General features: G+C 35.9%; 1 protein-coding gene across 4 annotated transcripts in view; it reads left to right on the forward strand.

Annotated features, from left to right (window-relative positions):
• nphp4 (nephronophthisis 4) overlaps positions 1 to 27,317 on the forward strand; it is a 126,300-nt gene that overhangs the window by 47,877 nt on the left and 51,106 nt on the right. For all 4 annotated transcript variants that reach the window (XM_088617550.1, XM_088617549.1, XM_088617552.1 and 1 more), the window contains exons 8-9: positions 18,594 to 18,775; positions 20,772 to 20,901. In XM_088617550.1, the coding sequence (XP_088473676.1) occupies positions 18,594 to 18,775; positions 20,772 to 20,901 (312 nt within the window). The remainder of the gene's footprint in view (positions 1 to 18,593; positions 18,776 to 20,771; positions 20,902 to 27,317) is intronic.

Below are 27,317 nucleotides of genomic sequence, written 5' to 3' on the forward strand. Positions count from 1 at the left end.
CCTTTTGCTGTCAAAACCAGACACTATAGCCAGCTTTTAGCTGTCTGTGTGTGGCTGGGGAAGTGGGTGTATCTGGGAAGAGGCTAGCAGGTATTTTAATTAGCTGCTGGACCTTAATATCTTTTTTATTTTGTTTAGCACAAAGTGTGAGATTTTCATGTGCATTCCTTTTTTATGTGTGACAAATTGGTGTGAAAGACATGTTTCTGTTCTTTGTGGTCTCTGTGCCAAAGTTACATTAAAAAAACAGGCCTACATTGACTTAAACTAAGATGTGTTTTTCTTTTATCAAAGCATAAATTTCACAGTGTGAATAGGTACTCTTCTATGTAACACTATACTAGAAGTTATTTTTAATTTAACGAAGGACTCAAGGAATCATTGCCATTTTTTACAAAGTTTCTGGAGAGCTTTTATCTTCGGAAAAAATATTCAACAGGACCCGAATTTAACACATTTTTAAAGCAATGTTTTTTGCATCCCATTTCATGGCTATCAGTAACATAAAAAGTTAATTTAACAGCCTCTTCAGGAAGTGGAGAAAAAAATAACTAATCTAAATATTCATTCCTGAGTTAATTTAAAATAATATTTTGAATTATTTTGCCCGTGAATCCACTCTTTCATATCTGAATTCTGGATTATATCAAATGATTTATTTTCTTCTTAATTTTTTATCTTGTGGTTATTGTTTCAAATATTAAAATCTGGTTTAGACCTTTCTCTTGGAAATTTAGTTTTGTGGAAATAAAATAGTCTTATGTTAACTTTTTATTTCTTTGTACAATGTGAAATATGGAGAGACAACAGTTATTAAACATATAAAGTTGTTTAAGATATAGACCTTATATTATTATTCCTTTGAAGGTTAAAATAAAAATGTAATGTCCTGATAATGATATTTAATTAATGTAGACTTCTTTTTCTAAAGGAGAAAGAGGGGATACATTACAATATCTATGTAAAATGATTAATTCATTTGTGATTTGTAGAGCATTAAAAGTTATGGCTCAGCACCAAATGCTAGCATACAGCCCCTGCAAGCAGTAGTATCAGATGTTCTCATTAATAGATTATCAGTGTTACACAGCAACTGCCAGTTCTTCCCACAGTAGCCCTCCGACATTGCACTGAGCATGTGGCTGATAGCTGTAGATCCCTCTTTGCTGTATCCCCAAGAGATGAGAAGAGATGATGTTTTCCCTGCATGTCTTGGAACGCTCTTACTGTATGTACTTGCAGTTATGTATACGGTGCAATTTCTGTTCTCTGTGACTGATGTTTGCTGGTAGAAGGGACAATAATTAATGTAATTCTCCCAAACAGTAAGCGACTTGTGACTTGTTTCAAATACTCTCCTGTCACTTTGCATTGTGAAAGTTTCTGGGGGGCAATGCTGAACATGTGTGAAGAGGTGTAAGTAACGGTCCCATAGCCCCAATTTTTGCCGGGTTTTATTTTTTAGGAAAGGGAGCAAGTGAGGTTTGTTATAGTGTTGCACTGCTACATAAATGCCCATCAGACACATTCACTGATTGGTTTTCAGAAAGAAAATATTTTGTGTTTCCCTTTTTTAACTTTCATTACACTGAGGTGTAATAAAGGTGTCAGTTACAAGCCTTTCTAATACCTTGTGAAGACTTACAGTCTATAAAAGCCTCTTGACATAAAACATTTAATTCTTTTTTTTATTAGACTAATGTTTCAGCCGATACCGTGACCTTTTAAAATGAAATGGAGTGCTAGTCTTCATTGCCTTTGGTATATAGCCATTTTACGAAACAAAACTGAAAAAATTCAGTGTAGTGCTTTTGAGGTTTGACCTATTGGTTTCTTACATTTACATTTTAGAGCCTTTGATTTAATTTGTCAGTGTTTTAAATAGTTATTTTGTGATTCTGTATTATTACTGAAGGAGAACTGAGCTACAGTTATACACAGTTATACACTGATATAGAAAAGAATCTCTGTTGCTTGCCACAGAATTTGTGCTGTGTTTTTTTTCTTTTTCATTTCTTTTAGAAAAGTACAGCATGTGAAAATGGACTCATGAAGAGCACATAGTTTAATACTCACCTATTTCCCACGTTGTTGCATGATAAATGCTGACAGATGATATGTGTGCAAGAAGTAGGAAGCCACATGATTAATAACATTTCCAAAAACACTTCACATTCTTACATATCACCAGCCTAGGATTTGCCTAATTTGTTCTGATCAGGAGTCTCCCGTTGTTGATGCAACAGACATGTTTCAGGTTCAGATAGTAACAAGCAAAATCTTTGGTTGGAGCTCAAGTGGGAAGGGAATTGAGATTCAGTGTTTGTCTACACCTTTTGTTAATTTTGGGGTAGTTTAAATGAATGGATAGGGAAGGTAGAGACAGGAGGCAGTGGAAAGGAATTGATATTGTTTAATTTGACTTCATACTCTAGCTTAAACCCGATTCATTTTCTTATTCACCATGTTTCCCAAATTCACAGCCATGCATTCCAAAAACTCACAATGTTAAAATGTAATATTTATATTTATTAGAAAAAAGATTCTACGAGTTATTGTTTGGGAACAAGAGGGCAGAGTTCAATGCATTTTTACATCATTTTCTTTCCTAACCCTGAAATTCTGGTAGATTGAGAAAAACTATATGATATGAACATTGGTCTCACTGTTGGCAATTTGATGTCCTCTTCTTAAATAGTAAAGGTTTATTATAATTACTACTACTACTACTAATATCCAACCATCCATTTTCTAACCACTGTGTCCAGTACAGGATCATCAGCGAGCCTCAGCCTAGCCCAGTGAGCAATATTATCAAGGCGGGATACACACAGGGCACAGACAGACACAGACACACATTCCAAAAAGCAAATTTAACTACTTTCTTGTGTGTCTTTGGACTGTGAGGGGCAAAAAGAGCACCCGATGAAAATTGTAATACTATTATTACTCTTATTCATAGTGGAAGCAGTGCTTTGTTTAGTTATTGTTGTTATTTTGTGCAGTACCTAAAGCTGTTGCAACCACATAAAATAATAAATTACTTGTCCATTGGGTGCCTGACACATTTTTCTGACATGATATTCAGCAGTACTGTTTGACTCTCAGTAGAGGCTTTGAGTAGAAACATCATTGATTTTGTCTGGCTAGGCCTCTATCAAGTGTCTGTTTTGCAGATAAGGTCTGAGAGCATGGCAGAGGAGAAAGATCAGTAACAGACTGATATGACAACAGTGCATGCTTTCTTTTGCCACAGGTGATAATTCATGTGGTATTGTATACGACAGTATATTTTTAATTAGACCCCAAGTGAGCATGTGACCTTTGTAAGTGTGACTCTTCTAGCTCCACTGTAGAGCAATTCTATTGTGATGCCAGTACTAACACCTGGTGTGTCATCATTGTAGCTCAGTTTTCTAACAATAGATTGAAAGAGGGAGAGAGGAAAAGACAACTGTCTGAACATCCACCTCTCATACATCATCTAACAGGTGAATAAGTTGAGAGAAAACTGTCAACCTGCTAGAAAAGTTTTCGCAATTTATTTGATTGACCCTTTTATGAGGCATTCCAGTATTAGCACAATTTTGTGCAACAGAGCAGCATCTGAATAAATTGAATAATTTGAATAAAAGTGTGATCTCAGGATAAAAGGCTTAATTCATAACAAAGTTTATAAACTGTAGGAGACCATTCCTTCCATCTAAAAGGTTTTGTTGCTATCCGCTGTGTGATCAAGAGGATCATATCTAGGTGCTTCTGCATTGAATTCAGGATATTGGCTGTGACAGAATGGCTTGATAGGTGTGTTCCAGACTACAAATGCTTACTGTTCTTGGGTATTAAATACATTTCTCTGTGGTTTTCATTCCGGGTTGGGTTTCACTCTTGATTCTGAAATCCAGTAGGATTTTGAACACTTCTATCAGACTCCCTCATACTCTTCTTGGTTCAACATTTGAAATATTGTTGTTTTTTTTAGCCTGTTGGTGTATGGCATTCCTTTAAGCCTGGCAGTGTCTCAGTTTGCCCTCTATAGCAGCGATATTTTATTTGTACAAAACCATATACAGTACCATATTCTATATGAGGTCTCACTAATGCATTGTATTAATTTGACATTTCTTAATGAAAGTTCTTCTGAAAATCCTGGCATGCCATGTGGAATAGTAGATTCTCTTAGAATGTTGTTGTATAGACTATCCTCCAGTCTAAGTCTAATTGTCATTTCCATATTCTTACATGTACTTGAAGTAACATTTCTTGCCCAACAAAGGCAGCAGTGCGGAGCAGTGGCTGGGGTTCTGGACTTGTAATTGTAATTGAATTCAGTTGTATCTTTGAGCAAGTTACTTCACCTGAATTGCTCCAGTAAAATACCCTGGTGTATAAATGGGTATAAACATACTGTGTGGTGCTCTGATTTGTAACCTTGCTTGTGTACATTGTAGGAGTACTTGGTGTGGTTTAACTTTTTTTTTGGGATGGGTGATACATTAGTAATTTTCCTGTCAGTGGTTAATACCTCTGTCTTGAATGGCCTTCAGGTGCCCAATAAACTGCAACATTACTGTCACACGATAAGATGGGGGAATCACCTTGAGTAATTCCAAATCACTTCAAACTGTGCACTATTGCTCAAATAACCCTTCTCATAGTTGGCTAATTGCACAGTTTAGACCTGTACCGATGTGGTCTGGTTTACAGAGTTCAGCCTGTGTTACACATGTGCATTGGCTAGCTGAGCCACATAGGAGTCCTTCTGCAGATATGCTGTTACCCTCTGGGATGTTAGAATTGTGAAAGGGAATGCTGAGATTTCCAAACTCTATATATGTTAGAGCAGCAGTGTGGAATAGTGGTTAGGGGTCTGGACTCTCAACAGGAAAGTTGTGGGTTGTTTTCTTTAGCAGAGCACAAGTGATGTACCCTTCAGCAAGGGACTTCTGTCAAATTGCTCCAGTAAAATGCCCAACTGTAAAAATGGGTACAAATGTAAGTTGCTCTGTATAAAAGTGTCTTATGTACATGTGTGCCTTATTATACCTCCTATTCACTCTGCATAAAATGAGTAAGAATTCTGTAAATTGAATCATTCTCACAGTTCCACCCCCACTGAAAAGCAGTGTCTTTTCACATCAGACAATCTGAACTTGTGTGTGTCATGTGACCTTTCCCTTTTTTTAAAAAAAGGTAAGGAGAGTGAAATAATTCTTCAAGAGAGCCCTTAAAAGAGTTTTCTGCTAAAAGAGAAATAAAGATTAAGGGAATCTGTAGAAGCTCATCAGTATTTCATTCACTGTTTTTTCTGTTTGTGCTTGTACACAAGACCCACACCACTGGGATATGATCCTTTAACAAGATGATGCCTTTGTAATAACATTAATAACACCATTCATGCTCTGAGCAATGTTAGACCTGTCTAGTAGTTTTTGGAACATTCTATTAATAGATAATGGTGAAGATGAGCTTGTCAGGGAGTTTCACAGTTGCTGTCTTTTAGCAAGTACCTTGCAAACAGAGTGTACCTCTAGCTATTGGTGGACCAGCTTCAATAATTCATTTTCCCTGAATTATTTGTGTCAAACAGGTTAAAGAGTGCTATTATGAGAGTTAACGAATGAAACAAATCTAATTTATTTTCTTCAGGGAGTAATTTGCTGTGCCTCTGTAATGTGCTTCTGGCAAGGAGTAGAGTTCAGGCTCTGCTGCTGAAACCAGACAGTTTAAATTTTAATCAAATTATTAAAATAAATGCCCCTGACTTCCTAACTGACATATCTTGTCTGTTGAGCTGACTGTATACAAACAGTACACTGTGTAAACTGTTCATGCTTCGCAGCGCATGTGCTCAGCCTGGAGCTTTGGCGAAAATTGGTGATTTTATCCTGAATATCTTGAGTGGCTTCCGCTGTGTCTTTGCCATCAAGTAAGCTTTCTGATGCAAGATCAAATGCAGTAAGTGAACATCCGTTAGTTGTTTTTTTTCTAAATGTGTTAGCATTGTTTTGTTCGTTGCAACTTTCAGCTACTTTGTCTTCCGTAATGTACAGCTAAAGTTCCCATGCTGAAGCTGTATTTTAAAATAACTCTGAATGTCATTCTTAAGTGAAGTACCTTCTAATCACTTTTAAGAATCCTACTGTGCTTCACAGTGTCCTAGTCACACAACTGATTATGTACGAAGTTATCTGACGGGTAAAACTCAGAATCAATTTCTTGCCATCATTCATCCAATTCAAAGTTGCCCATTTAAGCAACTCTTTAGAATATGTCATTGCATCACAAAATACTTCCTGGATTTCATTTTGCTTCTCTTTGTGGAAGAAGTTGTGGCTTTTGGTAATTACTGCCTGGGTACTTTGTGCTGCCACCCATAGTTATGGGTTACAAAGTTTCTGTATGCAAATTGCCTGATGTGTTTTCTGCAGCCCTGCAGACCCTTTGGAAGAGCTGTCTGCTTTGTCTGCAGTTAGAATTGATGGAGCTGTTGGTGTACAGGTAGACACAGAAGCCATCTCATTAGTAACCAATGGGAAATTGTAACAGGCAGCAATGCACAAAAATCAAACACATTAGTAGACTGTTATGGATTAATTTCCATATTTAAAAGAATAATGGGACTTACTAGAGAGCTGCAGAGCTCATGAGATAATGTTTGATATTCTCATGCAAGTCTTTTAAAGCAACTTAAGAATGTGTTTAAAGCAGGAGAAGTAGAGCCAGTTATTGAAGATTTCGTGTAAAGAAATTGAGGGTGCCTCAGGAACCTTTCCAAAGGCAATACGCCTGACATTGCCTAGCAAAGCTGTTAACCTGCAGTTCAAAAGGAAGAAATGTGGATTTTTAATTAAAATTAATTTTAAATGAAAGAGAATGAGATAGCAAGTGTCACTCCCACCCAGGCTTGGCAGTGCTCCTGAGACTATCTATTGATCTTCTTCGTGCCTCTGAAATGAGTAATCCATGCCGTTGAATACAGTATTAACACCGGATAGCAGTGAGTTATTCAGATCTATACTTGGGTGTTGGTGCTTTTAATGGTAGTGAAGCTGAATTTTTAACCAGTGGAAAATGTGGTGGTGCTTCATCACTGCAGCTTGATTGATTTCACTGAAGGGTAGTTTCAGTGCTTCCAAGAGCATGTTTGTAATGCATGGATGTAAATTATATGTACCGGAGCATCAGATAATCTACTTTGCATGCATTCAAATAGATTTCAGAGTCTCGAAAGATAATGCTTTCTGTGTCAGCTACATACCCTCTACTCCACAACCACAACCGGTGCAGTCACTCTGTACTGAACCCCTGCTGCTGAACACACTCAGTAGAATCAGTGTCTTTCCTAGTGGTCACTCACCTCATTGTAGACAAAAATTATTCTGTGCAGAAACAGTGGACTGATTATGAAGAATAATTCTAGTTATGGAACCAATTTTCACAGGAAGCTACAGAATACTCCTCTGGTTTTAAAAGAACAAAATTGACACAGTATTCCAGTGCAGGACCTCAAATTCACCCCACAGACCAGTGAGAATTGAAACAGCCAGTTGTGGAACAACCTCTGAATCAAACCCACACTTTTAGATATGCAAACCAACAGACTGGGCTTCTGTAATCACACACAACACAAGCAAAATATGTTTAAAACTCTTTATAGTGGCAATTATTGAGGTTTCACAAACACAAATACCACTTCTGTTAGGGATAATTAGTATAGATAACCACTTGCGTACTTCACTGAGCTCATGGGAATCTTGATAGTTATGTGGCCACCTTTATTAAAAGTTTGTGATTTAATTTTGTTGTTCACTACAGAGGTTTTAAGTAATTAAAATAGTTTTTAAACTAATAAAACCTTGATGGCAGTTCATGAATGTGGTGGAATTAATAATCTATAGTTGCCCTATGCAGTTTGTATGCTCACATGCATATTGTGATGTTATTCACAAACAGAATGTGTTGATTTATGAGACTGCATTTATGCATTGAAATATTAAAATAGTTTGGAAATTGGACCCCATTCTGTCTTTATGATGATATCTAATATTTTTATTCATGTGACTTTCAAATTAACAGATAAGGCTTAAATAAAATGGTGAAGAAAAATAAATTGAGTAAAACTTGCACAAACCACTCAGAGTAACTGATATTAGCCTTGTCTAGCTTCTTTAAGTCTATTAGCTATCTGCTTGATGAACTATACTGTATATCTTAGCTTCACTGGAGCAGTTCAACACCTTTCTCCAGATCTTTCAGAAGTTGATAATATAAAGAGACCTATAAGATCAGCTTGACAGGGTCCTCCAGGACTGGAATTGTGTGCCCCTGCATTAAGAAACCTTAATGTAAACCTTAATGTACTGTAGAAACCTACAATATTTTACCACCCTATAAAGCCTGACCCAGGTTGCATATAAGGCAGAGGGCTGTTCTTTCATTGAGAATGCCCATGAATGACCAGATTTATTTATCTTCGATAAAAGTTACTTTGAGAAGGTTTTAAACAAATTTGTCATACCTCCTCGACACTGATTGCACTCTATTATGAGATATCCCAGTGTGCTTGTAGGGACATATTGAAGTTTGGTTTTGCCAGTAGATGTTTTTATTAAAAAAGGTTAATGTTGTGTTGTGCAAGTCGAAAACAGGACATGCGACTGACACTATGTCTGGGCTACTTCCACCAATCATAGACGAGGTAACAAATGTGTAAAACAAATTTCAAAAACTGAGGACTTTCAAGTCTCATAAAGTCTCTAGATAAATTTCTTGAAGGTAAAAAGTTAAGCTTAATGTTGACTTACACTTCAGTAGATCTGTTTGAAACTGGGCAAGACTCCAAAACTAACATGTGTCTAACACGTCTAACACCAGCTTCATTATTAATAGTGCACCCTAATTTCACAAACACAAATCCAAAATGTTCGCTGCTGACAACTTGATTAAACTTCTATACTTAAAAGTTTTAATTTATTAAATTTATATGGTTTATTTTTTTTAATCTTGCTGCAGTGCACTTTTTATGTGGTTTTATTTCAAAGCTTTTCTCGGTTTATGGAAGAGCGTGAGCCTCCAACCACTCTGTGGATTGTTGTATGTGTGGAAATAATGTTTCAAGTTATGTTTGATCATTCTTGTAACTGTGTGTCACACAGAGAGAATCAAAAGTAATCCCAGTTAGAAGTGACACTCTTTAAACTGTAATAGAAGTGTTTCAAAATAAATGTGGAGTGTACATTTTGTACAACAGGCATTGAGATCACAGATGAAGGTCAGATTCATTTTTTCTAGGAGGTTTACTGCATAGTTTCCCTTGTTTTAGGGGAAAAAAAAGAACATATCAGGCAAGAACTACAGAGGCTTAGCTACCTGCAGCACACATTTTGTGGGAGGGCTGTCCAGTCATTTTTTGTATAGCACAGGTGATTTTGGCCCGGTGGCCTTATTCTGGCATTTTCAGGATTTATCATCCTGTGCAATGGGAAAGATAAAAACATATTATGATCTATGTTGACGTGGAGTTAGTCACAATCAAAACATAAGCGATAGGGTTATGTGGGCCTAATATATTGTTGTTCTAGGGTCACCCAACATAGACTAGCTACAGCAGGAACAGGAAGCTTTGTGAAAGCATTGTTAGACTAATGTGTCTTTAGCCCTGACAAAAGTCCTACTGATTTTTGAATACTTAACCTCCAGACAATTGAATGCAGATCTTTCTCCACAGTCCCCTAGTAAGCAAGATATACTGTACTGTAAAACATTCTTTTTCGCCTGCTGATTCTTTCCTATAATAAAACTGGAACAAAATAATTGCTGCATGCATTATTAAAAAGCTAGATCTGCAAAGGAAAGGGGATGATCTAGAAAGAAAATTGTGCTGCAAAATGTGTTAAAACGTGTTTAAAGAAAAAAAACAGGTACAGCAGTTGTAGTCACAATTTGCTTTCTATATCTAAATCAGCTAACCCAGTGTTGCCCGGTGGCTTTTAGTCTTTCAATACTCAGCAAATAATTTCAATAGGGCATTTGTAATTTTTCTTTAGTTGAAGACCTTGTCAGTTTAAATCTGTTAGGGAGCGTATGAGTAGGAGGGTGAGAATGAAGTGCTAATAATCACTGCCCTTAGTCTTTACTCTTCTCTGGCAGATGAGTCATGCTGACATGATGAGGCATCTTCAGAACACTGTGGGAGTGTGCTCACAATTCTATAAGAAACCAAACAAAAGATTCAGGTGATCCGGAATTTCAAAGATTAAGTACATTTAATTACTGAGTCCCAGTACACACAATCTCAGTCCTAGGAAAAATAAGCATGTAAAGCCATGGACTTCCTCAAAGTAAATAATGAGTCACTGAAATCTTGTTGAATTGTTACAGAAATTTTGTAAAGCTCTGATTTTGTCTTGTGATTTGTTTGTGTTGTGCTGTAAAGGCCTGATTAATGTAATGCATTTTGAATTTAATACTTCAGTTTGTGTATGTCAAGATAAAATGTTGATATTATAAGAACACAAGTAATGCACATGAAAGGAAGCCATTTGGCTGTTCATATCTTATTTGGTTATTAGTTTGTAGTTGATCCACAGATCTCATCCAGTATTTTTTTAAAGGAACTAAGGTATCAGCTTCAATGACACAACTGTGTACAGCAGTTCCATTCTCTCACAAGTCTTCATGTAAAGAAATGCTTCCTGTTCTCTGTTTTTAATGCATATTTCCTTTGTTTTGACTGTACAGTTTGGTTCATGTTTGTCTGTTGGTTTAGTTGCTTGACTTTATCAATGTTTTTGAGGATTTTGAATAGTTGAGTCAGGCCCCTCATTTTTTCTTAGTTTAAAACTCAAATGATTCTTTGAACATAGGATTAATTCCAACTTTATTTGATTAATTAAATTATTTGATTATATTATTATTATTATTATTAACAACATATATTTAGATATTACACTCTTCCGTTACTTCCCCACTGATAAACACGATGTGTCAACAAGATCACCTACAGTATCTCTTTTTCCATACTCTATTTTTATATCTGTAGTTTGTTTTTTCTACCTCCATGGAATACATTGCACTTGGCTATAATAAATTACTATCTACACTTGAAATTAGATCATTGGTATAAATTGGGAAGAGCTGTGGTCCTAATACAATTCCGTGTGATTTTCTGCTAATTATTTCACCACCATCTGCGCATTCACTCCTGCACGTTCTGTAAGAGCCAGTCATTAATCCAAATACATGCACTTTCTTGAATGAAAATATATATATATATGCCATATCACATGCTCTGTTTGTAACATTTCTTTTGTTGCTTGTTCAAAGAATTCATCAAGTTAGTTACAAAAGACCTGCCTTCAAAATCCTTTTGAATCCTCAAAAATGACTGTCCTCTAGAATCCCATTGTAATATAGAGGATCATTTGTTTTAATCCTATTTATTTTTTAAAGAACCTTACATGCAATAAAAAACATCTTGGTCCATAATTCCATAGTTTGGCTTTGTCATCCATTTTATGAATGGACACTTACTTATCAAGTGTCCTGTCAGTGGGTATTACCCCTGCCTTGTAACTGTCAGATGAATTTTAATGTATTTTGTTACAATACTATGAGGACCTGAGGATTTGTCTTAAATGCTTATCTCAGGTATGTCTAATACATTTCTGCCTCTTCTATTCTTGTTGTATTTAATACATAACATACTGTACTTTTCTCAGTCCTACTCGTGTTACTGTGATCTACGTTGGTAAACCCCTGAGTATGAACATTTCCCACATTTATCCTTGAAATACTTCGTCATCCTTTTCTGTTCCTTTCCTGCTGTACTACTAAAGTAATGTATTTTTCCTCCATTGCAATATTCTTTAATATTTATCTCTTAGCCTTTCTAATATATGTTTTACCCATTCTTGCAATTCTTTATGCTCCTTTTATTTAACTGATTAATGTTTCTATCACTGTGTTTCAATTTTTACTAATTAAATTACTGTTAAACAGTCTGCTCATGTGCACTGCTTTCTGTTTTTTAATTATATAATACACCTTTAAAATGAACCTACCTTGAGCTGTTTATTTTGAAGATGCATTTAATTTTCCTACAACTAATCAGTATTACAAGGGAAAATATGACTTAAACATAATTTGTGTAACTGACACTTGGGCCTGAGATGGGTCACAATATTACAATGTAGAAGCACAAGAGCCACACAGAAAATGAGAAATAAATTAAAATGACAGCTGTTGTTTTTCTGTTGCTTTCATTAATCCTCCAACCAGTCCTCTGCTTTCACGGGTGGTGTTTAATGGGAGGGTGGGGGTGAATTTGAAAACTTTGCATAGGTGCCTTTTTCTGTATAGTATAAATTGCCAGTAATCGTATGGTAAAACAAAATGTGCAAAATGAAATTCAGACTGTCTCTGAAGCCTTAATCTGTGGAAGTCTGCATGATTATAAAATCCCATTTTCATTGCAATAATGTGACTAAATTCTGAGCTTCAACAACCTATTAAATACCTTTATCCTCTCAGCTCATTTGTGGTTCTGAGCACAAGGCAACAACCTTCAGAAACCAAATTTATTTCCTTTTTTAATAAAACTCCTTCATTTCTTGAAACTGAATACCATACTAATCCCATTATTGCTTTTTTGTAAGCAACAATTATATCTAAATTTGGCACAACTGACCTTCTTACATTATTTTGTGACCCATGTTATTCAGTAGATGGTCTTGGCTATAATATTAATTTTGCTTGTGTTTTGTTTTTTATCCATGCTCCTTGTAGGTTGAATTGTAAGGACTGTTACAGTGCAGATGGCAAGTTTACATTGCTGAAGTCTGCTAATTAAGAAAACAAAATAGATTTGAAAATCTTTGTCATGTTCAGATATATTTGTAAACAATAGGAGAATAAAAATGATCAGCCTGGGCAAGTAGAAAGCCTGAAGATTCCAAATAACTGTTAAATGCCAATTTAAATAACTGTTATGTAGGTGCTATCAACATTTGGAATTTGCTAAAAAAAGTATAGCACTTCCCTAACCCATTATTACTGTTAAAATTCCTAACAATGTTGTTAATTAGGCTTCTAATCACTTGCTGTGTTACTGTAAATTCTGAGTGGGAGGAAATATTAATTTGGATTGTTTAAAGAATTATATGGAATTAAAGTAAGATGGACTTATCATGGATATATAACAGAGCCTGAAGCTACAAATAAAAAGAAAACAGAAAACAGCCATGGGATAAACCTATTGTTTAAGTTCCAAATCTGTTTGTTTTCCTTCTATAGTAGACAATAATGTAATCCATCTTATTTTAAGCACTTACAGTACTGGTTAATCAAAGGTTGATGAGTGGCATTTTCTGTTGTAATTTTATGGTTCCTTAGTATAAAAAGTCATTCTCACTTCTGTGAAAATACCTTTTCATTTCACTGATAATGCAAACATTCTTTACAACAGGAACTGAAATCATATGATACTTCCAAATTATATGAGCAATCTTACTGATTAAGTACAGTAAATGTAAAGACATTCAGCAAAATTAAAAAATGGTGTGTTTACATTATGGGAAATTACTTGCAAGTATGATAACGTTATGGGGTTTCAGTACCATGGACAGCAGCTGTTGACATGAGTGCTCATTCTGCTCTGACTGCATTGTTTTGTTGCTGAATGAGTAATGGGTTGGAGTAACATCATAATTGACGTGGATCCCTATTGTTCTTCTGCTGCAAGAGTGACAAACTGAAAACATCATCTTCACTCCAGCTAGGCAGCAGTTACCAACTCAAACTGTTTTGCTTGTGAGATAATTACTCTAGCTATGCAACTCAAATGTGTCTGAAAATAAATAACTCCAGTATCAAATCATAAAGCAGCAGCTGGCGTGACAACCACTGGATTGACATGAATCCTTGAAGTGTCAGTTTTGGTCATCCTGATAACCCTGCTAGCACGGCGATTTGTTTGAGCTTGCTAGTGTATGTGTTTGTCACAAATATCAGCACCTCACTGCCTATGGAATGCAGTGCTCAGTCTGTAAACACAAGCAAATCAGTATCTCTTTTTGTCATTCTCTGGCATACATCCAACATGGGAATCAAGAACATTTATAAACCACGCTGACGATTGTACATTCTATATTTAGAATGTGTTCTATGTGTTCCCTAAAAGTATCATTACAAGCAAAGATCATTACAAGCTGCAACATTCTGATTTAGCAGCGAACATAATGTCTGTTTTGCAAGTTTTAGATGTCACATTTATTCACATTAGCTCCAGAGCAGAGAAAAAAGCAACTAGTACTACTGCATTGGAAGTTTCTCCTTCACTAAAAGTTATATTTTCTTTCATTTTCACATGGAGTGGAGCTATAAAAATAACAGCATCTTTCCCAGCCAAACCTTTGTCTCTTTTAAAGAACTCTACTTAAACTGTAAGTTGAAATCAATGTTTTCATTGCTTGCTGAGTTGCAGAGACCATGTAATGAATAGGCTTAGTAGTATTTTGCTCATTTTAGCTGTCTGGATGGATTGATAGATAAATTATCTGATTCTACTTGAACATTTATGGCTTAAGGAATACTACAGCCCCTTTCTTTAATACTGGCATAATCCCGTCCTAAAATGTTATTTATAGTTTAAGGTTTTAAAGAGCTAAATCAGGAATGTTTTCTAAGTGAATGAAAGCATGAGCTTAAATTGCCTAAAGAGATTATCTAGTAGTGTATTTGTTTTGAATGAATCGAGATGCTTTTGTATCTGGTTATGAAACACAGGTGAAAAGCTTAGGCTTTCCTGTGACGTTTGATATACAGTATAGTCATGGGTATTGATTTTGCTAGTAAAAATATTTATATTACTCCCATTGTGCAATTTCTGTCTGAAGTGTTGTTGGCAGCATTATACCATTGATTTGTTTGTTTATTAAAAATAGTTTTGCTGTTTTGAAAACGTAATGGTAATGTTAAGATGAAGAGATCACGTGCATTTTCAATGTTTTGAGAAACAGTTAAGAAAATGTTGTTTTTGGTAATTAAAAGTATAACACTAAAAGTGAATCGACATATTTAGACGGCTCGGCCTATGATGTCTGAGAAGGGGTGAGTAAAGAAAGTAAGGTAAGTGAAGTAAGTACGGAAGTAAGCAAATTACATAAGTAAAGTAAGTAAGCAAGTAATGTAAGCAAGCTAATAAATAATTTAAAGAAAATAAGTATGCAAGTAAAATAAGCATGCAAGTTAAGTAAGTAAAGGCGTAAGTAAAGTAAGATAAGTAAGTAAAGCAGTTAATAAGTTAAATCAGTAAACAAACAAGCAAGTTAAATAAGTAAGTATAAGTAAATAAGCAAGTTAAATAAGCTAAGTTTAGTTAAGTAATTAAAAAATTTCAGTAATCAAGTAAAGTAAGTAAATAACGGAAGTAAGCAAGCGAGAAATTCATTTAGTGTTTCTGTTAAACACTTCCTATAAATGTTATTAATAGTTAAAATGGAGGCTGAGAAGGTTTTAATGCTTTGTTTCCTCAAAATGAGACATGCTATTGTAATCCTCTTGTGTACCTAAGGAATGGAAATGTAGTTTATCAGCTGAGCTTTTAGAATGTTTTTTTTTCCTCATTACACCTGTAAGTTTTCCACAGTTTTGAACGCTGTCTCCTTGGCCTTATTTTTCTCTAAAGGGGTTCAGAATAATGACACGTCGTCTGCAGGAAGTTCTTAGATCTTGACGTGAAAGGGAAAAATGGATGGAATGCATTATTAGTCCCAGGTCTCAACTCTGTGTGCATCGTTACTGAGAGTTTTTGCATTACCATGATGGTGCTGGTGTATAAATTATCTTCAGGCAATTTCATTGTTCCCCCTAAGCTTCTTAACTCTAAAATATTCATGTTTCTGGTGCAAGAAAAGAATATGTGACAGCAGCAGGGCTGAAAAAGTGGATAGATGGAAATGAGAGGCTTTGAAAACTGTTTGACTGTAGCAGGCTGGTTCTCGTGCTGGATCACTTTATTATTGCCCTTTCAGTTTTAAAACAACGCCATTCTTTGAATGCACACCCGCCTTTTACATTCCTGAAGATGAACAGCAGGGAGGACAGATCACTTGCAGCATAGCACGCTATTGTATTTAATTTTTGTCAAATGCTGCTGACTTCTTCGATCGATTCTTTGTAGAATGCTTAGTTAACTCTCCCCCACTTCGGTGGAGTTGTATTAGCCATCAAAACTCAACTTGTGTTTCATTCTAGAGCTTGCAAAGGCCATCTGTGCAGTTTGCCAATATCTACTTCTACCTCTACGGCCAAACTGGCTCTCAAATAAAAACGCTGAAGAGCATGAAGGAATTTGGAAGAGCATAAATGTTAATGCTAAATAACCATTACTGACATGCAGCCTTAAGGCTTACAAATCTAAGGCATGTTTAGATATTTTAATCCATTCCTAATAATATGCTAAATTGTGTTTGAGTTTTTTCTTAGAATGTTTTACAATTAACTAAGCAGTTTTATGATAGAGAAATGTTAATTCAAAGGCTCAACATTATTTCTTTGATTGTATCTATTAAATCTGGAAATGCCTGTAATGAATCTATTACCTTCTTTCATCAATTTCCCTTTGGGATCAATAAAGTCTTATCTATCTATTATCTGATGAACTTAATCATTATGGCAGCTGAAGTGCCAAACCAAGGAGTTAGTAAAATAAATGTTGTTTTTTTAATCTAATCTTCTTTTATCATGTGGAAAACATTGAAATCTGCTTAAACTTTACTGTGTCTAAATAAAAATCTGTTTTTCTGGTTGAAATTTTGAAGCACAGGTCTAGAGCTTTACTGTTAAATCGTGTCATGTGAGTGAGATGGTGCCTGAAGAAGCCTGGATGCTTTGTGCTATCAGCTAATAAGATGCCTGTTGTAGTACAGAGATCTGGCACCTGACATATATTACATTTTTTGTTCACAGTTCTGTCTCGTGTGGGTTAAGTTCAGATGTCTTCTCTAAACAGCCCAATAAAAGATTAACTTAAAGATTTTATTTTACAGAATTTCATTTTTGAAAAAATCCTGTTTTTTATGACCTACTGAGTTTCTATCATTTACTGTTATTAGTATAATTGTTTTTGTTAGTATAAGCTATTTTTTTCTTTCACAGAGCATGGTTTCTGAAAACCTTGATAAACCAAGTTACCGAATGCCTGCCTTGGAAAAAAAACAGAATTTTCATGTCTTTTGTGTTAAATCTTAATGAGATCCTTTGAAGATTGTGAGTTCCAAGAAAAGAACACAAAATTAAGAAGGCCCTTTTATCCATGAAGTGGTGGAATTTCATTAGTATTCATTAGTTGCAGAAGGCACAGTAAAGGCTAAAAACTCAAAGGTTTAAGTACCTCTCAGTGTAGATATTGGACTCATTTCTAAATCAGGAATACTGATGTCTTGGGGTCCCTTTGAGCAAGGTGATATCTGATACACTAGTTGATACATGTACTGAAAATGATCAGCAAAATTGAACTGCTCTTTCAACATTATCTACATCTCAGAGATGATAGTTGTGCCTTTAAAAATATGTAGTGCTTTGAACTTGCTTGTTGCTGCACTAATGGGGAATAATCAAAAAGCATCATTGGCAGTTTTTGTAGCCAAGTTATAAATACAGATGCATAGTTGATACACTAATTGGATTGAGAGGAAGTGGGAGGATATACAGTTGGAACAAATACAGCAGAATCTGAATTTAGGTGTGTAAGAACATAATTTACTTACAGAACTAGCAGTTGGCAACAGTTAGCTATAACATCACTGACCCCCACAATCTTTCAGATTTGCTTTGGATCTTGTTGAAAGAATAAAACTTAAAAATATATTTTTATATCTTATGCATTTATAAATGACCTGCATTCAAGTTACTACAGCTTTACTGTTTTGTACAAATAAGAGGTACATACTGTAGTGTTCTGATTTAGCTCTGTAGGGTTTCAGATGTAACCCTAATGTCTGTGTCACTTTGAGATCTCCACATTGCATGCAGTGACTCAGTTAATAGTTTCTGTAATGATAATTGTTCAGTTATCCATTACTGTGTAGGTTAGTAGGTGTAAAAAAGCAAAACAGTTCCTAAACATTTTGACTAATGCATTTTGAAGACAGATTATGACTAAGACTGTGAAAAATAAAGATACTACAGGCATACAGCAGTCTAATATTTGTTTTAATTTTCCAATTATCCGTATTATTTATTTTTTGTGTAAAACTAATGGTAAAATATGGCACAGCTCTCATTTAATCCTTTTTTACACCTGACAGCAAAGATCTCTTAAATCTTAAACTTGAAGCTTTTTTTCAATAATGGTTTTAACTCTTCATGTCACGGTTTTTGTTGCAATTACATCTGTATTGCTTTGTTTTTGTGGCTCTTTTTTGGAACTATAAACAGTTGGAATAACCCACTTTAGCTATTGTATTGGAACTTAATTGTGGATGCTGTGGATGCGCATGTCAGGTACTGCTGCGGAGATGAGCATCCCGCGTGGTGTCGTTGTGTTCCTGGTTGTGTGGAAATGGTTGGTGTCTCCTCTCTCCCCGCAGGAGAACTCTGGCCCGGATGGCAATGAGGTCGTGGTCCTGGAGCGCCGTCTGCACGTTGGCATTCATAACGGTTGGGGCTTCCTGCACAGGCCACAGGTGGTGGTCCTAGACCCCGAGCCGGAGGAAGCCAGGGGCGGGACTGGAAGCTTCAGAGGGAGACAGGGCTCTCTGACCAAGCTCAGGTGACTCTGCTTGGGTACACATTAATACAATAGTACATTAACAATAGTATTAATCTACTTAACATCAACATGTATTAGTATTAATCTAACATCAAAATGTTACTGGTTGGCAGTGCATCCTAACTTTAATAATATGGCTTCAATGCTTACTGACTACTTTCTTTTGTAATTTAGAGTCCTCTTCTATGGCTTTCTGTGTTTTTTCTGTAAACTGGTAAGTGCAAATCATGCACTAGAGCATGGCAAATAAGAGTCATCGAATGTTTCAAACATGGTAATAATCAGTGCTAGTAGTAGAAAATAATCTTGAAATTGACATTTGCCAAGTATGAATAAATAAGAACTAGTAAACCATGTCAAACTCCAGAAATTGCGGTGCAACAAATTAGGTCTAATCTTTTCTGCAGTACCCACATAAATAACACAGTTTGGAGCCATAATCTGAAAATGGACAGAGTTTCTTTTATCCCTTCTCCAAAAAATATCGCACTGGCATTAGCGTTTTTTAAAACTGTGTTATGAATAGCAGTGCGTAGGTAGTAATTATGCAGTTATTGGGAAGCAAACTGGCAGCTTCTGTGCCACGTTGTGTTTAAACACTTGTCAATTTGACTCTCCTGGGGTATTCAAAAACCGACTAGAAACTTGTTTGTCTGACCTTGTTTTATTCTTTTCAGTTTCTCAGTATGTTTCTACGAGGGGTGTGTGAAAACACAGAGTAGGGAATAGTGTTAAACTGTAATAAACAGAGAAAACCATTCTCCAGCTCTGTTTCCTGGTTCTGGGTCTGCTTTACCCCTGTGCCTTCATTCCAACAGAGCTCTTTTTTTAAGCTTATGTAAGCTTATTTTCCTTAATCGATTTTTTTAATCGTCTTGTGCACTTTGGATTTAGTCTCACAGGATCTCGTTTATGTGTGTCATTTTCAGGACATATAGTGAGCAGAACTCTGTTTCAGCTTAGTAAGATATACTTGTTCTCTTTCAGCTTTCTAAACATCTGTTTACTGTTTAATGATATGCAGGCACAAGTGGGAGTGACACTGTCAAATACTCTCATACTAAGCAGTCCTAGTTCTGCATCGACCCATTAGTTGTATTTAATCAAGTCATTTAAATAATAAACCTGAGTGGGAGGAGAGAAGAAATTCAGAACCTGGTACACATTTTATGCTAAGTTATTACTTAATTCTATTATTTAAAAACTAAAACGTTTGATAAAATACAAGCAAACAGTTAAAGAGCCAAACTAACAAGGTTTACTTTGAATAAAATTCAGAAGACACAGGTATCCCAGTACTAGAACAGCTCTAACTTATTCTTTAAATATACTATATATGCATATATACACTGCTATTCAGAAGTCTTAGACATGCTATTGTGATCTACGTTTTAAGGTAAAAATTAATCCCTCTCAGATCTATGTTTTAGTACAAAGTAGCTTTGAACTTGATGGGTGTTTAGAGAGGAAAAATAAAAGTAAATAATGCAAAATGCCCAACAGTGAGTCAGTTATGTTTGATTGATAAATATGGCATATTAGTTGCTACCACTGCACTTTATTTTGATTTCTCATGTAATGTGTACCTTAAACTGTTCTGGTTGTGTTTTTAAAGCTTCTGATTTATGTGAATTAGATTGTTGAATGACAAGTTTGCCTTCTTCTCACCCAAACTAAGCTATAGTGATATGTATGATTGTGTATATACTGATTGTGTATGAGATGTCTAAGACTTTTGAACATCCTTATAAATATTTCACATTTAACTTGTCAAAGCAAAATCTTTTTAGGAAAGGAACTTGCTGTGTAAATGTAACTTATGCCGTATCTCAAGTGCTTAACGCTTAATATACTGTAAATAAAGAGGTTTCAAATGTTTGCACAAAAAAATAGTCACGTCCATCAATGATTGGATTCTCCGACGATATTGAAGAATATTTAATGTTTCCCATGTTTCATATCTGCTACTTTGTCTCTCTTGCTGGCTCCCATGCAGCTCATCTGTGCGGCACGCCCTTGTGCTCAGGAGCTACCTGCCGCTGAAGGGGATGGTGAATCATCCTGCCTTCGGCATCGTCTTCCAGCTCGAGTACGTTTTCTCGGCTCCCGTTGGCGGTGAAGGAAAAGTAAGTGAGCATCATCATCATGTTTGGTTAAGCCCTTACAGTGCGACAAGCAAGACAAGCAAGCAGAGATTCCGGATACCAGACTCAAAGGAAAAGCTTTCTGAGTGTGTCCGTCAAAAAGTCCTTTCATACCCTTCAAGTTGACACTATTTCTGTTACATTTTGATGTTTCTTGTTTTCATTAATTTCCATATTAGTTAATTCCAACAAGGTGTTCATTATATTCAAGAGCCAAGTGCCATAGCATCAAAAATCAAGTTAGTTTATTATTGGAAATGCTTTCATGCAGTGTACAGAATCCCTCTAGTAAATAAATAGTTAAAATAAAGATACGCATCACATCTTTTTTGTACACAACAATTGCCATCTGTAGGCCTAGATCAATCCCATTGGAAGCTGAAATTGCCTCTCTTGTCAGCCAACCATAGTAAATAAAAACAACAAAATGTAAATAGCTTGCTCCCACAGCTCAGCTGTGGACTGAAGATGCAATCGCAAGGAATTTATTCAGGATTTTTTCAGAGCCATTTCCCATTGTGGTCCACATGTGGAGGCTCCTGCTATGAAACAGATCATCTGTTTATTTTATTACTTGTAAAGGCTTTTTTAGGAGAACTCATTCATGCCCAGCCAGACCTGTCCACTTATGGTTGCAACTAAACAAGCGGGGAGCGCAGGTATAGGTGTCCTGTAATTCTTGTCATCTTATAATGGTTATTAGCATTGAGATTAAGTTGTCTGGGTGCTAAAGACCCTAAAGTTCAATCATTTCAGGATTAATGTATCTTTGCCAATTATATGTGTGGTTGAGATTGTGTGCCAGGTGTGGATGGAGACATTGGATTAGCACTTAATTATGAACTGGTGCTTCCATTTTGAAGCCCAGGGACAGAAGGTTGAAGTCTTTTAAGAGTTTTGGTAATATTGCAGTGCATTCATTAGTGTATTATGCAAAGCCTACAAAGCAAGGTCAGGGACTGGACAGGACTGTTCTGAGACTGCTTGTTCCTGTCCTTTAAAGTAAAGGTTCTTTGGGCAATTCTGTAGATCTGGAAATGTCGCAGATATATTAATAGAATGTCCAGTATGCTTTGCTTAGGTGAATTGCAGGAAACAGACAAAATCTTCAGAAAAGATTCATATGGAACAGTTATGAAATATTTTTTATTTGAAAGAAGCTTCATTTCATTTCTTTATGTGCTGAGAGTACTTGATGAAGGACAGCAGCTGTCAGTTTCTGAAGCTCACTGAGTTGTATTGGTGACTAATCAAGGTGGAAGGGAATGTTGCGCTGGTGAGTATGTTTCTATGGGCTACCTTTATAGAACTCTGAATTATTAATTAATTTTATTCCCACCTGCTGTCTGGAAAGCATGTTCAGCATTATTAGGAGGTTTGGCATTTTGTGAAATTGGTCTCTTTCATCTGCTCATTACATATATTAACAATACTATACACATTATGACCACAACTTGCCAAACAACCTGTTCAAAAATCGGCAAGAATGTAAGTTTATTTTTAAATGCATGCCATGGACATTTCTTTTTGCAACATGAAGTAATACATTAATAATTTAGGTTAATTAAGAAGGTTATTAGAATATCCATAGCAGTATATTCAGTGGCAAACGTTTTCTACTCTGATTAATCACTGATACAACCCATCCAGTTATGGCCTACAGACAGTTTTGTTTGTGCATTTTTGGGAGTGAGAACAAACTATGGTTAATTCACAATACCATCAATACCATGGCACAGTGCCATGATTTAGTCTCCCTGAACACTCTCCTCATACGTTTTGCTGGGCAGAAAATGAATAATTTTCATCATGATCAAGACGGACACATGAATGTCGTTTGCTGGCCCACGCGTTTCTTGTGACAGCAGGATTAAATTGCAGCATAGAGAATTTTGTTGAGCAGTGAATAGACTGTCGAGATAAAGAATATGACAATGCACCCAATTTTGCTTGTGGGAGAGTTTTCAGTCTGATTCGTATGCTATGGATTGAGCAGTTTTCACAATGTTTGCCAACAGGGAAAATAAGAACATGTGCCTTTTAAGAGAGTCTTGCTTGCTGACTCACTTTCAGCCTTCATCTTACTAAGAGGTGGCTGTGAAGGGAGACCATTAGCAGTCCCTTGGAAAATCTTGAATCCACTTCCAGTCCGTCCTGGCAATGATATAAATTGTGTCATATTGGAGTTAAACCCAAGATGGAAAGTCCAGAAAGACAAGGCAAATGATGAGAGAGAGATCCAGTTGTCAAAGGTAATCTTTGTTAAGCTTTGTGTTAGGTTTTGAAAGAAATCAACAAAAAAATGTCCTCAGCAGTACTCTTTGTTATAAAAACAACTGCTGACAAGTAACCTTGATGTAGCTCCTGCTAAAACCTCAGAACATGGGAAAACCTGAAAGTTTAAGACATGCAGATATGTCTGTCTTGAGCCCAGGAAATGCAGTTGCAAACTCTGTACCTTTCCCTTGGGCTTTTTGGACCTTGAATAATGTTGCCAGATGGTTAGATAAATTCCACACCAGTGCAGACACAGCTGGAAGTACTTTAAACTTCTCCTTATGCAGCCTATGCATGCATAAATGCATGTATGCAGAATAAGGAAAACATTACGGCTATGATCCAGTTATATATTGAGATACCAGTCATAGTCCTTTTCATAAGAATCTTGCCTGAGCTCAGAAAGGTTTTCTTTTCTTCTGCACATGGCTGTATTTGCTTTATCTTACAGTTTCTCTGAGTCATTTTGAAGCAGCTGATCTTGAATTTCCATGGATTTCCAAATCTGTCCCCTATTCTTTGTCTTTATCTGTCTTCATCTTCCAGTAGATGGAGCTGTTGAATGTAAAACCATGGCAAAAGTCTGAATTCCATATAGTGTATCAAAATATATCTATGTTAAAAGACTGAAGCATTTCTGTTTCAGCTTTGTGCTATTACAGTCTTTTTTTAAACCAGTGTGAATGCAGTGTTGGTCTGTAGCTTTTATGTGTTTTATAGGATCAAGAGAGAGCTAAAAGCTATATCAAGGAGATTTGGAAATTAAAACACGCTTGATTGAGTCACTTTGCATCATAAACTTTAAATTCCTTCTCATACAATTTACAACCAAGGCATGCAGAGTCGCAAAAGGCAAAAACAGGGACAAGAACATTTATAAGCAGTGTTATGTGGCCTTTCAGATTAATTCACCTACAGTACATCTTACATCTGAAGAGTAACTCTTTTCGTGGTTCACATTTTGTCAATGTGAGGCATGAACACCCCTGTATTGCTGGGCAGAGCTCTCTGAGATGCCATGTTGTAGGTGACTGACCGTCTGTTCTCTTGGGCTGGAGGTGAACTTCCCAACAGGAAACATAACCTTGTGTTGAGGAGTTTCTACTCTTAAGCACCACTTGTTCAGGATTTCTCATTTCTCTGCAATGGTGATTCAGAGGCACTAAAACAAGTATCAGGAGATAATCTGCTCTAATAGTATAACAAACTGTAGATATGTCTTGAAAAACTTTTGTTTTGATGGTCAGAATCCATGAGTTAGGCTACCCTGAACTTATTTTATTATTATACACTTGCATTAAAACTGCATGTGTCTCAGGTATTTTTGGTTTGTCAGGAAAACAAAATAGCCATCTTGACTGAAGTATAACCTTTTATTTTGATCCCTGTAAAATAAATGCACGATACAGCTCAGAGATTATACTGTTGTCAGGGAAATGACTTCTAATCATGTTTGAATTAGTTGAATTACTAATGGTTTCTGGGCTCAAGCTGATTAGTCTCAATCATAAGGCTGATTAACAAAAAAATGGGACCAGCAGAGGTTAATTCCACACTGAAGAGTATAAAGCAAGAAAAAGCACAGTGTTTTGGCAGTGGAGTCTTCTTCAGGTGTGAGGTCAGCTGGAGCTGTGGTTTTTCGTCTTTCTTTGTACTTTGCAGTGAGGAATTATCGTCTGCTTGTCTTTTACAGCTCACACACTGATGCACTGCTGTAGCTCCCCTCCTGAAAGTAGGATAAGCTGAAAGTCTAAGACTGCTATCTACATGTAAAATGGTGGGCGCCACAGTTTCCTTCACTGCACTACATTCTAAAGCTGCAGCTGCATTCAGATTTCCAATTTCTATTTTGGAAATAATACTTCAATAATTGGAATTGTGAAGTGTTCCTGATGATTTAGCCCTGGTTCACCATCAAAATAAATAAACATGAAAATGTTATTTACCTATTTATTATTGTACTATTATCTCTCATTGGTTAAGTTCAATTCTTTTGTCGGCTGGTTTGCTGACATCATACATGTTTACTGTATGGATCAGTAATGTGTTGAAGGACTTAATAGATGAGCTAGGAAGCTCATCTCTTTGATTAGCCCTTCTTTATACTTCTCAGATTTTCAGATGTAAAGTAATGATTTCCCACTGTTGCCTTTTCATGTCTCATGAGACACTATGCTATTGTTTTGTGATTTTCTTTTGTACAAGTGGAACCATGAACTTGGATAATCAACAAAACTATTAATGTTGTGTAACATTAAATAAATATGCTAGTGCAGAAGAATAAAATAAAATTAATAACCCAAATCAGATGTACCTGACAGAAGGATCCCATTTCAGTAACAACTTGCCTTAGTGCAAATCAGTAAAACAAGAAGGCTTTATATTAATATATTGAAATGTTATTACTGAAATAATTAAAACTACTCTGCTTTATTTTCCAAGTACAGTACAAGCATGGAAAAGCTGTAACAGGTGTTCATTTCTAGACAGCTCATGTCAGATTTGATGCTGCTTTTGACCTAACTAAGCAGAAATGACTGTGTTTGATTACTAAACAGTTTAAAAGATGTGGGTGATTAATAGATGACCTTTCCAATCTCTCAGTCTTCAATAAACAAAAGTCTGAATTTGCCCTTTTACAAAGCTCAGGTGACCCAAGAGCCATGCCTTGCTGGTTAGCCCTGACCTTTCCCAGGTTTGTGTTACCTGCTCGAGTTAACATAACCACAGCAGCTGAAAGGTTGCCTTGGCTCCTTTGCTATATCTTCAAACAGATGGTTCAAGATTTTCATTTTCTCCTTTTATACCTTCTTTAAGGTCGATCTGAGTTAATAATGCTTGCAGTTATCTGGGCCATCAGCATTGGAAAAAAAAATATTTCTGGAAGTCTGGCAGATAAAATGAAAAATTAATGAAAAATCAATAAAAATAACTGTCATTTTTTTTTAAAAAAAATATTTTGTTACCAATAAAAAATACAATTCATGTTTTCTGTTGGGTGTGGTTCAGTAATTAAAGTGTAGTACATGGCTTTGCTCAGGTGTGTGTGTTTTTAGTACAGGCAGGGGAATTTTATGTTTGAACTGCATGTCAGGGGGTATAGGCTAAGCTCTACCAAAAAGGTAGAAAACACAGCCTCTCCCTATTTAATGATGACTTTTTAAAGGTGGTTGAATATGTGTACATCTTCCTCCTTTTTGTAGGGATTTTAATTCGGTTGCAGGTAAACACTTGCCTTGTACACCTGTGACTTATCTTCACACCACTACTGCTTTAACATGTTTTTTTTCTTCTGAACTCTCCCTTTCTCATAGATAATTTATGGCTTATTCATAAGGCTGTCCTTTTCACACTGCAGAATTTTGACAGTGCGTTCTCAAGATAGGGAATTGAATAACAAGCAGTGTTTAAAATATTTTCTTATATCTGTGCCTTAAAAAAGGTGTCTAAAAAACATAATTGTACATACAGTTGTAAACATGTACAGTATATATACTAACCAACCTCATCTTATAGTTTCATCAGTCTACTGCTTAAAGGAGACAATCCAATGATTGTTCTATCATTATTTATATGAAATAATTTATTGAGATATTATTTGCATATGATGTATTATATTATGTTTATTAATGTCTTCATTATATGTCCATACCACTGATTTAATATGAACATTGGATGTAATGGATGTTTGGAAGTGCAATGGAACTACTGTATATACAAGCCCATTTCCTGGGATATAGAAGGAGGAGAAGGAGAAGGAGGGAACACACAGAATACATTTGTAAATGTAAAGGCCTTTCCAGTCTCATTGTGGTAGAGGTCGGAGAGCTCTCCAAAGGCTGCAGGCAAATGCTCATTGACCTCCAGGGGTTGAGGGATTGGCCATAAATCACATAAATCAGTGGTTCCCAATCCTGTTCCCGGTCACCCACACACCTGTTGGTTTTCATTCCATCCCACCTTAGTTAGCTAATTGAAGCCTTAATTGATCTTAATTGAAAAGAACTTGCTTCATTAGAATGTTTGCATTTTGTTCCTAGTCCTAGTTTAGGATTTTTTTTCACTTACAAAATTCAATGGTTAAAGCTCCATCATGTGTAAGAGCTGGGAACAATCAGTTA

The sequence above is a fragment of the Lepisosteus platostomus genome, chromosome 23 (assembly GCF_059453375.1).
Source record: "Lepisosteus platostomus isolate fLepPlt1 chromosome 23, fLepPlt1.hap1, whole genome shotgun sequence".
In the NCBI taxonomy this organism is placed as follows: domain Eukaryota; kingdom Metazoa; phylum Chordata; class Actinopteri; order Semionotiformes; family Lepisosteidae; genus Lepisosteus; species Lepisosteus platostomus.